This window comes from Trichoplax adhaerens, genomic scaffold (assembly GCF_000150275.1).
Source record: "Trichoplax adhaerens TRIADscaffold_21 genomic scaffold, whole genome shotgun sequence".
NCBI lineage: Eukaryota > Metazoa > Placozoa > Uniplacotomia > Trichoplacea > Trichoplacidae > Trichoplax > Trichoplax adhaerens.
In genome coordinates this window covers 1,107,442-1,121,244 of record NW_002060962.1, presented here as the reverse complement: position 1 = coordinate 1,121,244, position 13,803 = coordinate 1,107,442, and the positions used below count along the sequence as shown (strand labels likewise).

Sequence of the window (13,803 nt, the reverse complement as noted above, 5' to 3'; positions counted from 1 at the left end):
GTATAACAGCAGGGCACACGTACAATCACATTAATATGATTTGATTTTCTGAATCAAAATCCTGTTGCAGATATTCTGCACTTTGACACGGCGATACTAAACTGTGAATGACAAATTTTAATTTTGACTGATTTGCTATCTATAAACGTTTAGATCCAATACCAGTTCAAAACCCTAATAAGTTGTGCATCCGATTAATCGATCATCGTAATTACTTCCTCTTAGTCTATCTGATAGCATAATCTCCATCAATACAATCTCCTGCTCATAAGTGGTAGTGAAGAGCATAACCTTAGCTGTATATTAAACTAAACATTGTAAAACTATTGTTTCATCGGCCTGTTTTCATTTCACTGCGGCTTTGATATTGTTGATATTAAGAAATAATATACAAACACTAAGAAGTCAATGGATTGGTCAATAAAAGTATGACAGTTTTCGGTGGCACTGCTTGGCTACTTGCAATAAACTAGCCGATTTTAACCATCTGGCTGTTGCTAGTCCCTAATAAACTATTTCATACAAGACTATTGTGGTTTTCACTGCGCTAACTATACCTTCACTTTCAATTCATCATCGTATTTTAGTGAGCTAAAGCAGTATCATGATGAAGATGCCCTCGAGGCAATTACGATTAGTTTATTATTGTGTCTGATTTCATGATTGTACAGTAGTAAGAATGACATTATATAATTTAGTATGATGGTGATAGAAATCATCGAGGGATTTCTTTTGCCTTGTATCGTTACGACGAACGATATTAACTAGGGCTAATCATATTGAATTACGAACAAAAGATCATGAACACAATCCTGTTTTTCACTTTCACAACACCAGTTTATCTTGGACCCGGTAGAAAATCAAGTCTGTCAAATCTATTTCAATATTAATTAATACCATCGTCGCCATAATTCAATCAGCAAAGCTAAATAATTTTGATAGTAAATAATAGACAATTTGACCTCTTGCCTCTAAATAAGTAAATCGACATTGACCCTGGCCATAAAAAAATAAACTGGTCTTCTCATTCCAGTTTAGCCAGTTTTCGAGCGCATGCTTAAACCCTAAATTTCATTCTCGCTTCAAGAATAGGAGACAATGGAAAAGTGAGTCCCTATTTTCAAGTTAATTGATAGAGTGTTTATTGTACTATATATATATATATATATATTGTACGCATATATATGAGTATATATATATTATATATGTCAAACTGTATATACGAGTATGCATGAACTATCGGGCTAGAACGATTCCATTCTTGGTCTAGAACGAATTCCATTCCTGGGCTATATCCAGTCGTAAGTTTTTTTATTAGCGCCTATTTGGATCAGTTTAGCGAAAAGGTGATATTTTGAATTGTAATATCGAAGTGCGGTGATGAAGGAGGCTTGAAATAAGTATTGTCTTTTCGTTTACTTATATTGCGCCAAGGTATCTTATCTGAAAGGTTTCCTTGACTTTATCCATCTGGTCGGAACAACACTGGCAATAATTGATCAATATCAGGTATAAATTTTCCATCAATCGCGTGATAAACAAATTAGTTTTAAGTAAAAATGATTCTTAATTTCATTTCAAAGATTCTGGTAACATTGGTAAAAAATTCGACAGGCTCTTATCAAGTGTAAGGATACACCATTTGCGTATCTACTGCAGTACCAGACCAACGGCAAAAACTGGAAAAAATATTAATATCATTACTGTACTGCATGCTTGAATTTAGTAAAATAGCTCTGCTCGCCTGGATATATTCATATCATGACTGTAGTATATACTTGAGGGTAAGGTAGTAAATTAGCAGTGCTCGACTGGATAATGTTGGTCCCGAAGTCAATTTCCATCCTTTAACATGCCCTTGATTGTCCTTACGTATATCTTACTTTGGGGAATTGTGCAAGGCTACAGTAGACAATAACAAAGTGAAAAAAGTCTTTCCATATTGTAGGGACCCCACAGCTAACCCTTGGCTTGAAAGTCGAAAACGCTAGCAATCGATTGGATGACTAATGTTTACATGGGTTGGGTTCCGAAAATTAAAGTACCTACTGGCAATTTAATGAACTGCTTTGATAGGCAGATTTTAACAAATAGTACAATATAGAGAAATTTCTCCACTTTAATCATAGTAATGTACCGTATTAAGCTCGAGAATATATTGACAGAGTCCACCAATTGTTAATGGAATTAAGACTAACAAAATTTCAATCCGTTCATCTTAATACTCTGATGCTGCGGTGCATGCTAGAAATATCGAGAAACGAATAGCAGTGATGATGTTCTTGCGTCTAGAACTGCTATTCGTAAACCGATGTACCCATATTTTGAGTATTAATATATCGGTTAGACAAATAGAGTCATTGGCCATAAAACACAATGATTGTAGCGTTCTCGATTCGTTCGTTATTTCCCTGGATGGCCGATATTTTATAAAGCAACCGTAACAACGGTTGTAAAGTAGTGTCGAAAAATTAAGAATTAATGGGTCCAAGAGTATGATTAGTGAGACTATGATTGCGTCAAAATTAGTTTGACCACTCTTGAAAACTATAGCCCGATTGCTGATATCCATGACATCTTCTATAAAGGCCGCGATAAAATAATGACTATAAGCAAAATCTGCGTTACGATATCTAACAGGGACCATGCAAACTTCAATTGCTGCATCTTTACACCTGAGATAGTTATGATCCAAATCCTGTTACGAAAATCATCCAAAATTACTGTTTCATTCTTATTTTATCAATAACTATAGTAATCAATAAAATAGACATGAGAGACCATGAAAATCAAACTGAGATATCCAACATAGGTTTGTGACCAAATACATTAAAGTGCTAATTTCTTAAGATTAATTTCATGCAGATCAACTTCTACATTAACAAATGCTTAACTGATTCTTTCAATCCAATGCACAACGCTCTTCATAATTGGCATGCCTATTATCATAATGATAACTAGTATTATAACCATTAATATCAGAATGCCAAGTTTAGTTTGAACAGTAGAAAATAATTCACAATTCTATGCATCACAAGTCAGTTCAACGGTAGTATTTAAATTACAAATTATCTATTTAATTTCGTTCAGAGACCCAATAGGATGACCTCCAAATTGATTTTGCACAGGTTTTAACATTTCAGTAAGAAGATTACTGAACGCTGTACCTGTGCAACATCTATAGTCGCAGTTTTCAAATTTAAGCAATATAGTTTATACGATACTCTCACTAAATCTAATCACTTTTTCATTTCTATTCTTCAAAACATAAAGTGAGCTTTCACATTCTAACAATTTCATTATATAGCTGTGTGCAATTAATTTTATTTTGGATAACAGATAGTTCAATTACCTCTTACTGTTTATTATGTCCAAACGCACTAAAAACGTTATCACCTTGTAATCGAATTTCATTAGAAGATGAAACTTGTAGACAACGTTGCAGTCTCTACCGTATCAAATCCTCGACTGGTTTAATCGTCGTGCTAGCGCTAGCAGTCGTAGCTGTACTAGAAGCTCAATTTGGCCGTAGTCTAACATCAGGAAATTTTACTGCTATCACATTCGCAACCTGGTAAATTTAGAGAATAATTCTGTTTGATTTCTACTGTAGTTCACCGATACTATCTACATTATCGCCGTGCTTGTAAAATAGGTACGCAAGATCATGGACTATTATATGTTATCCAATTTACTGTTCGGTTGCTATGATTTTCGGAAAATCATTGAAAGAAATGTGGAAGTGAGTTAAAATGCCATATTTGGCTTATTAGAATATTTTCTGTTTCATAAACACTCTTGCCGAACTCGTTCAGTATTTCTAACCTTAGCTCCATTTGTTGAATTATATTTGATAAAGGGAAGATTCCGTCATTCTACAGTATCATGGCAGATTCCTAAAAGGATTTATAATCAAGATTGTTCCAGTGGCAATTTTCTTAACTACGACATACTGCTTTTTCTTCTATGCTATCAAATCAGTGTCTCTAACAGATTATGTAACTATTCTTAGCGTGAATGTTGCGCTGATATATATTCTATCAGTATATTGGCTGCGAGAACCTTGGATACTAATACGGGTGAAATTTTACTACATTCATTAAAATACGAGCATTATCCATAATTTCTTTTTTTTATCCCTCGAAATAGTTATTAAAACGATATCTCAATTTTGTCATTTTTAACTAACCAATATACGTATGTCGATATTTCGATTTTGCTATCTTAGACAATCGCTGTTTTTCTAGCAGTCGCTGGTATACTATTCTATGCAGTCTCCTATAAACAGAATGGCTCTAATACTATAGGAATTATCATGTCGCTCATGTCGGCAATATTATCAGCCTTCTATAGGGTAATATTTTTAGGATAACCCTTTCGGTCATTGATTCATATCTTTCTCTCAGATCATGTCCCAATAGCGATAGTACTGATAATAGGAAATAAGCTCTAAATATATATATACCTATTTATTCCAGCGATTTACTGGTCTCAGCGTGATAGCCAAAGCAAATTGTTGTGCATACGAGTGTAATATAATTTATTTTTAGAGCAAAATGATCGTATACGATACTTGATATATTAAATACTATATCAGAACAATTAGCAGTAGTATGTGGACATTAAAGCTGTTTGTAAAACTAGAACTAGTGCCCATTGCTGATTCGAATTTCCTTTCAATCTGATTAGGTATATTTGAAAAAAGTACTTCCTGACGCTTGTCTAGGCAAGACTTTACTAGTACTCACCGTTGTTAGTTTGACAATCATGCTATCTGGGTGGATATTTGTATTGATTTTTGCAGCTATTGGATTTGAGGCAATAAACTGGGGCATGATGCCTTGGGATACACTCAATCTGACCGCTGCATTTGGTGCAGCAATACATTCTCTAACATTTTTAGGAACAGCAATTAGTTATCCTGTATATGTAGCAATTGGCCTACTGCTTGGTATACCTGGAAATGCAATAGTGGATATTGCAATTCATCAGATTGTATTTGACTACTTAAAAATTGTTGGATCAGTTCTTATTAGCTTTAGTTTTCTAATTTTATTAATTCCGGAAGATAAAGCAGTTATCATCTCGAAGCGAATTACGACTTTTTGTATGAAATTTACGACGAAATGTGGTCAAAGCGATGCCTTATCAACTTCAAAATCAGAAAGCTGCAATAACACCATTTCTACATCATCCAGTTATTTTTTCATCGACTCTAATTATAATACTGGCTTTTCCGATACTCATATCTAAGTTCATTTAAACGAATTAGCAGTTATCAAGAATCCTATAACGGTAAAAATGTTGGATAAAATAATACGAAAATGATGGTTAAAGAAGCATGGAACGGTTCACACTCAGATGGCTACTTTAATAGTATATGTAAAATATCACTGCCTGTATTCTTGTCTAACTAGCAGTAGAATAATTAGCAGGTTTAAAAATTGATTTTTAAGTAACTACTGTACTTTTATGCTGATTTCCTTCATTGATCTTGGGCATGTTAAATTAGTTAGAGAGCTCTTCAACTTGTAAATAGGACAGTACTATGATTGCAAGCTTAAAAGCTGTTACTACTCCTAACTTGTTGTATGCACATTTGCAGATTGTCAAGTCATATAATAATATCATTTCCCTTTCGAATAGTGTATTTCCATACGCGGAGAATTTTATGGAGAAAAGTATCCTTATTGCTAACGTCTATTACAGTGATTAAGCATAGTACAGTACAGTATAGTACTACATGTTGTTCGATCATAATCGAGAGTACTGGCCATTATACATGTACTGTATATTAATTAATTAATTATAATAATACTGTACCTTGTTTGTGATACTAAAAGACTACAGTCGCTGCTGATTTATCGAGAATTTCTCCTACAATGGGTAACGATATAAATCAATAAAGAAATTCACGCGTAAAATTTTCAAGAAGTCAGTTTTTGAAGCCTGGTGAAGCTATGTAATTGCATGGGAATAAACTGTGATATAGTCCGCAGGCTATTCTCCAGAATCAGCCAAATAGGTTGGCCTGAAATCTTGCACCTAAGTGATACTGGTGTTACGTTCGAACACTCGCTCGGAGTCATTGCACTGTTTACTTTGCAATTTGTTGAGGTTGTTTGTAGTAATGTAAGAAGTAAGGAGCTTTTCCGACCACAATTTGACCAGTGATAATAGATTGCCGTTTTTTTTTCAAGGGTGGGCGATGGGATAACTTTTATTGTACTCAATCCAGTTGAAATGATAGGCAATAGAATCGGTCAGCACATTATTAGTATAGTCGACGACGATCGTTTTAAGTTCTTCTTTCTTTCATTTTACTTGGCGTACTATACAATACTGTATTGTATGCACCCGTACTTGCTCCTTGTTCCTCTACTATACCTTAATCATTTTGAATGTCAAGTTGTGGTAGTAATAAGTTGAAGTAGTGTTGAAAAACAAGCAGCTTAAAGCGGGTAATGCTTGTCGTAACGTACTATATGTAGTGCTTTAGCTGTACTGTTGGTGACAATTTAAAATATTAGTCAGTCGTATTTCGAATCATCTATTTCATTATTTCCATCAAGTGATGCTATTATTCAAGCGGTAGTATTCGTATCACTGCGTTGTAGTTCATATAGCCATCAAGATGCTAGTCAATTAAAAGATAATCTATATTAGCCAGCTGTATTTTCCCATCGTCCGTTTGACTGTATAATATACAGCATGCTATTTATCAATAGATACGATTGTTAATATGGTAATGCTCGTAGTGCTGCACAATACTGTAGTTCTTATGCAGCCATCTTCAAGCTAGCAAATCAAAATTCTGTAGCATCTCAATGCATTATGGTATTAGCCAGCAGTATTTTCCCATCGTCCGTTTGACTGTATAATATACAGCATGTTATTCATCAACAGATACGATTGTTGATTCGGTAGTACTCGCAGTGCTGCACTATACTGTAGTTCTTATGCAACCATCTTCAAGCTAGCAAATCAAAATTCTGTCGCATCTCAACGCATTATGGTATTAGCCAGCAGTATTTTCCCATCGTCCGTTTGACTGTATAATATACAGTACAGCATGTTATTCATCAACAGATACGATTGTTAATATGGTAGTACTCGCAGTGCTGCACTATACTGTAGTTCTTATGCAACCATCTTCAAGCTAGCAAATCAAAATTCTGTAGCATCTCAACGCATTATGGTATTAGCCAGCAGTATTTTCCCATCGTCCGTTTGACTGTATAATATACAGCATGTTATTCATCAACAGATACGATTGTTAATATGGTAGTACTCGCAGTGCTGCACTATACTGTAGTTCTTATGCAACCATCTTCAAGCTAGCAAATCAAAATTCTGTAGCATCTCAACGCATTATGGTATTAGCCAGCAGTATTTTCCCATCGTCCGTTTGACTGTATAATATACAGCATGTTATTCATCAACAGATACGATTGTTGATTCGGTAGTACTCGCAGTGCTGCACTATACTGTAGTTCTTATGCAACCATCTTCAAGCTAGCAAATCAAAATTCTGTAGCATCTCAACGCATTATGGTATTAGCCAGCAGTATTTTCCCATCGTCCGTTTGACTGTATAATATACAGCATGTTATTCATCAACAGATACGATTGTTAATATGGTAGTGCTCGTAGTGCTGCACTAGCCATCTTCAAGCTAGTAAATCAAAATTCTGTAGCATCTCAATGCATTATGGTATTAGCCAATAGGCAGTCGTATTTTCCTATCATTCATTGCATTGTTTATTTACATCAATTGATGGGATAAGAAAACTTGAATTTACAGTGTACAGTACAGTGCTCATTGGACATGCATACTGTACTACAGTACTGTACACTGTACACCATCTCCAAACTTGATTGAAAACAGATTCTGAAATCATTTTAACTTTAGGTAAATTTGTTGTCCGTGTGCTTGTACGATCCAGGAAATAACATCCATTGAACTAATAATGGCTTGTACATGCGTGCAATGTCCTCCAATAACCATCATGTGTTCAATAGCTAAATTGTCAGTGAAGGAAAGGAATAAGGAAAAGTTTTCGAAGTTTTGTTGGATACAATCCATACTGAATACGTACACTGTTCAGTAATACTTACAGTATAAAACACTTGATTGCGTCAATCTTCGAGGAAATTGCGCAATCATCATCGCCGTTTAGTACTCTACGCCTACAGCGTACAGTAAAAACAAGTATAAATAGTTCTGCTCGTAAACTAAAGCAAAAATAATGGCTGGCCTTGACCAGTTACCTTCAAACACTTATCATACAATAAGCCCGGAGAAAACACTGCAAGCGGCTAATTGTTCCAATTAATCCGGTTTTTTTTTAGCGCATGCTTAATTCTAAACTTGAAAATAGGTCAAAGTGCTATGTTGGCGACTTAATTAGTTTACCTGGAGGCCAATAAAGGAGACAGAGAAACGTTGAGTTTACTATCCTTCTTTCGCTTTATCGAGTAGGAAACTGGACCTCTCGAGGTTAAAAGCTGACGTGTTCAAGCGCTATCCTAAATTATAGCTATAAACTGTAGCAAGACCAGCAAGAGTTAATATTATTGACTTGTTTCATCGACAGAGACCTGACTGGAAATAAGTTGTTTGCGTTGCTTGGTCATAACAACAATATCAGTAAATCGGATAATATTGAAATAACAATTTTCCTTTGAAAAATAATGTAGAGATAAATTAATATCAAGCAAAAATCGATCTTGCATTTTATTTTTTAGGCTATCGAAAGCATTCCTACCAAATTGAATACGTTCCCATCCAGTGTAAGGATAAAACTTTCTATGGATTGTGATATACTTATGCTGTACACTAACAGGGATTTTGTCCCCTTCATGGAATGAAAAATACAGTATTAATTATACTGAAATTCAGACCCCAGTTACTGAGAGTACAGCATCGTTAATCCTCTGTCCTACTTCTTCATGATATAGTATTATGTTTCTCTGCCTCTAGAGTATGTAACGATAGTGTAGCTACAGGTGATATCAAAATGATAAATGTTCCTGTTACAAATGGAAATTTGTAACCAGGAAATTGAAAACTACTGCAGAAAATGAATACTATAAACCAACTGTCAGGTTCCTTCTTCCTGACGTCTACCTATAGACGAGGCTACGGTAACACGTAATACGGACGATTTCTTTCCGTGACAAAGTTGATCTTGTTGCCATTATCCTTTCATCGTATCTAGAACTATGCCAATGTTATTAAACCAAACTGTACTGTACTTTTGAATGAAGCCATTATTCTTGATTGTAGCCTCCAATTAATCTCTGAGAAGAGGGAACATTTCAGTAGTGTAACAGCAGCAATTCATTTCTCTCAATGAGAGCTACAAAACATTCAACTAAACGATTGCCACCTTGAATATTGCTAGCATTCCCGTTAGACCAAATAGATAAGAAGAAATACAATTTATGTAGATCGCGATTTAATAAAAATTTCTCAACAATTGGAGCAGTTGATTGTTGCATTTCGCATAGCATTTAATACAAGGTCGAATAGATAGATTATATATATTTAATGCATCATAAGATACTAAGATCAATCATTCCGTTGATAATATAATCCTCAATGATAAATATGAGCATTTGATACCTTAAAGATCTTTACATGCGAACAAGGTTTTGAGAAATAAAATAAGTAAACAAAGCTCTGCCTATATGATTGAATATTATAAAGGCTAACTTCTACCTATATAACATCAAATTTTTGTGACTTAATAAAGTTCGGATGCGGATCAAGGGCTTTGCTACAAATCAAAATCATTCACAGTGACTATTTCATTCTTATTTATCGATAACTATAGTCCTCTATAAAGTAACCATGAGAGAATACGAAAATCAAACTGAGATATCCGAGACAGGTTTGTGGTCATGACTTCAAGAAGTTGATGTCTTTAGATTAAAATTATGCGAATCACGTTTCTATTCAAATAAATAAATGAATAATGATTTATTCACTCTAACCTGCATAGCGCATAGTCCTAAAGATTTGCATGACTTTTAACCGTATGGTCAGCTTATAATTATTGTTGTAATACCTATATAACAAATGCAATTTCAGTTTCGATGCTTAAAGTCAGCAAAGTACAGTTGTTAGAAGTCTTTCTTAATTAGAATAAATTCAATCTTAGTACAGTTACATTAACCTACCACCTTTCTCATAACTATCATAGCTAAAATCAGTTCAGCTGTATTATCAAGTCAATTGATTAGTTATTTCGTCTTTTCGTACAACTTGTAACCTGCGAACGTAATGTTGGTTGAAGATAATTTCTTTGCAAAGTGCAGGAAAACAGCAATGTTAGAGGATAACATTGTTTGTTATCGATTATTATAATATATGCGTTCTAACGAATTACGGTATACAATTTTTAAAATTCTTATGTAATGATTATATTTAATATCATTGCTTGCTGTAAATGCTATACTGTTATAACGATCTAGATCTTACGGTTAACTATAATATCCACATTCACTAAAGAGGTATAATATTTTTTAATAAATTAAATTAGAAAATGAAACTTGTAGGCGACGTTGCAGTCACTATTCTATCAAATCTTCAACTGGTTTATTCGCAGTACTATTATTAGCAGTCTCTGTTGTGCTAGAAGGTCAATTTGTACGCGATCTAACATCAGGAAATTTTACTGCTATTGCATTCGCAACTTGGTAAGTTTAAAAGACAAACACATAAAATTATGGTTTACTGATGCTATCGATTTTGTTATCTCATTCGTATAACAGGTATTCGAGATCATGGACAATCATATGTTATCCGATCTACTGTCCGATTGGCATGTTATTTGGGAAATCATTAAAAGATATGTGGAAGTGAGTATTAAAGTATCATTTATTGCTTTGGATATAGATGTTTTGTAAATATTACTCCCTAAATTCATAATAATTGTTAAATTATATTGGATATAGGGAAGATTCAGTTGTTTTACAGTATCAGGGTCAATACTTAAAAGGGTTCATTTTCAAGATAATTCCAGTAACAATTTTTTTGACTGGCACTTATGGCTTTTTCTTCTACGCTGTCAAAATGGTTTCGCTGACTGACTACGTAACTATTTTAAGTGTAAATATCGCACTGATCTATATTCTATCGGTATCCTGGCTACGAGAACCTGTGATACTAATACGGGTAATACTTCAAACATTTATTTAAAACTATAGTTACTACTCTGCAAATTATTTTACCTATAATTCTCAATTTGATACCGTTAAACTGATCAGCAATACCGCTATTTCTATTTTTATCATCAACAGACTATGGCTATTTTTATAGCAATTGGGGGCGTACTATTTTATGCTGGTTCATATAAGCAGAATGGTTCCAACGAGTTAGGAATTGTCATCACGTTGATATCAGCACTAATGTCGGCCTTGTACAGGGTAATCCTTTAATTAAAAACACTCCTTTTAGGCATCAAGCGTTTTAGTCATGCAATATCAAAGTTGAATACTTTTAGCAAGGAAGCTGATGTCGGTATTAATTCTCTATATCTGTTTATACCGGCTCTTATTTGTGCGAGTAACGTAAATGGTACCGTAGTTCTTGGTAGTACGCAGAAACTGGCATCATATGCAGTATTTAGTCTATTGAAAAAAACCTCGCGAGTCGATCTAACTAAATAAAATGCTTTGCAGTATAAAAGCATTAAATCTATCTCAAACCGAAGCTAATATATCAATTCTACCTGTATTTACTTTTTAAATTTGCATAGGTGTATCTGAAAAAAGTACTCCCTGACGCTAGTATAAGCAAGACATTACTATTACTCACCGCTGTTAGTTTGACAGTTATGCTATCTGGGTGGATATTTGTACTAATTTTTACAGCTACTGAATTTGAATCAATAAACTGGGATTTAATGCCTTGGGATACACTTAACCTGACCTCTGCTTTAAGCGTTGCTATTATTGGTCTGACATTCTTAGGAACAGCAATTAGTTATCCGATATATGTGGCAATTGGCTTACTCCTTGGAATACCTGGTAATGCAATTGTGGATAATGCAATCCATCAGATTGCATTTGACAACCTAAAAATTGTTGGAGCAATTCTCATCAGCTTTAGTTTCTTAATTCTATTAATTCCTGAAGATAAAGCAATTAATTTTTCCAAGCGAATTACGACTTCATTTACGAAATTGATGCTTAAGTGCGGTCAAAATGATGTCTTGATAGATTCAACTTCCCATAGCTACAATAACATCGTTTCTTCTTCATCCAGTTACTTTTTCGTAGATTCAAAATACAATTCCGGCATAGCTGAGGCTTCAATATAAGAGAGCAGAAAATTGTAAAATTTTAAAGAAATGTTGAATAAACAAATAAGGAATTGATCATGCTGTAGCATAGATAAGATCACACACGTCGAAAGAAAAATGAAATCGCAGCTCACTTTTAATTTCTGTGTCACGCTATCCAAATATCAGTATTTCGCCTCCTTCAAGTAGTCGTAGTAGAGAGATGACAATACTATATCCATTTAGCAAACGAAATTCTAAACTTTTACGGCTGAAATGCATGTAAAATCAGTAATTATCACACTTGGACTTTACACAACATTATCGTTTTCGTAATCAGAAAATTTTATATATTATAAGCTAGCATATGAGTTCATAACTGAATCTTAACTGATGCCATTGTAAATGTATTAGTGGGTAATGATTAACTACTAATAATTCTTCAAAGTTTATTCTGATTTAAATGCCTTTCAGTCTACTTCCATCATCTTGAATCAGAAGGTCAAGATAATGGCAACTATTATACGTGTATATTAAACATTATCTTCATTACTGTGATTTACTATTTGTTTCTTAATTTATCTTTCTCAGTTCACGTAGCGTTGTACTTGTTGATATTCGGAAGAAATAAACGTAATAAAACATCAATGTGAAGGAATACAGAAACTATCTTATCTGTGTAATTTTCGGTACAAGTGTGTGTGATACATGCTATACCAAGTGCAGTCATAGCTCCTTAAATATTTACAGCGAATGCAAGCATATCGATGATATATAAGAATGTAATTAGTAGAGTGTGACATTATAGCGAAGCCATTTTTAAAGTCAATCTAGTAATTTACACTCAAAAGTGAAATTTATAGGTATTTATTTGCGTTACGAGGGATAACCTGTTTTTTGCTTCCCAAAACTGATTCAACATATAATTATCCGAGTCCATCTGCTAATCGAATACCATCGGCAGCCTCCAACGCTATTTCTAATGAATTTATTCGATACGATATAGATAGGTCTCAATTCACATAGTAACAGGGAAGGATAGATTTCAAAGTCAATGAACGAAAAATAATGTGAAGGCAAAATATGAAAAAGATGGTATTACTTAAGAAAAAACTTGCTCGTAATGATGTTATTTACTTATATTACTGAATTGCCCAATCATATTATGAATGCTACTATTTATTAGCAATAGCACTATTCCTTAAGTAGGCAGATTTAAGTTAATAAAATAATCTCTGTAAACGAATTATTGCGACTGGTAACGCGTTTTATCCGATGCTTTATGTTTATGAGCCCCTTTACATAACGATTCTACCCCTTCATAAGCGATTTTATAACTCTGATCTTTTAGGTTACTCCTAGTTATGAATTTTCTTAGATGATTTCAACTATGCAGATACGGTATGATTCTATTCGTATGTCATACGCTTAGATTAGTGATAATATGCGAGGACGTCTATAACGCTGAACATATAATATAAAGGATGTGATTCTAGTATTTCAGCTAACTACA

At 33.9% G+C, this 13,803-nt stretch overlaps 2 protein-coding genes across 2 annotated transcripts; both read left to right on the top strand.

The window, feature by feature from the left end:
• Positions 1 to 3,667: 3,667 nt before the first annotated feature.
• Positions 3,668 to 5,253, top strand: TRIADDRAFT_61184 (uncharacterized protein; the record flags this gene model as incomplete). The annotated part of the gene is made up of 3 exons (XM_002117135.1): positions 3,668 to 3,742; positions 4,229 to 4,354; positions 4,690 to 5,253. 3 exons carry the CDS (start codon positions 3,668 to 3,670, stop codon positions 5,251 to 5,253), a joined length of 765 nt encoding a protein of 254 aa, XP_002117171.1.
• A 4,603-nt stretch (positions 5,254 to 9,856) lies between these two features.
• On the top strand, positions 9,857 to 12,329 carry TRIADDRAFT_64328 (uncharacterized protein; the record flags this gene model as incomplete). Its single annotated transcript, XM_002117134.1, has 6 exons — positions 9,857 to 9,896; positions 10,548 to 10,704; positions 10,780 to 10,866; positions 10,963 to 11,182; positions 11,308 to 11,433; positions 11,766 to 12,329. The coding sequence occupies 6 exons, from the start codon at positions 9,857 to 9,859 to the stop codon at positions 12,327 to 12,329; spliced, it is 1,194 nt and encodes a 397-aa protein (XP_002117170.1).
• Between the last annotated feature and the right edge of the window lie 1,474 nt (positions 12,330 to 13,803).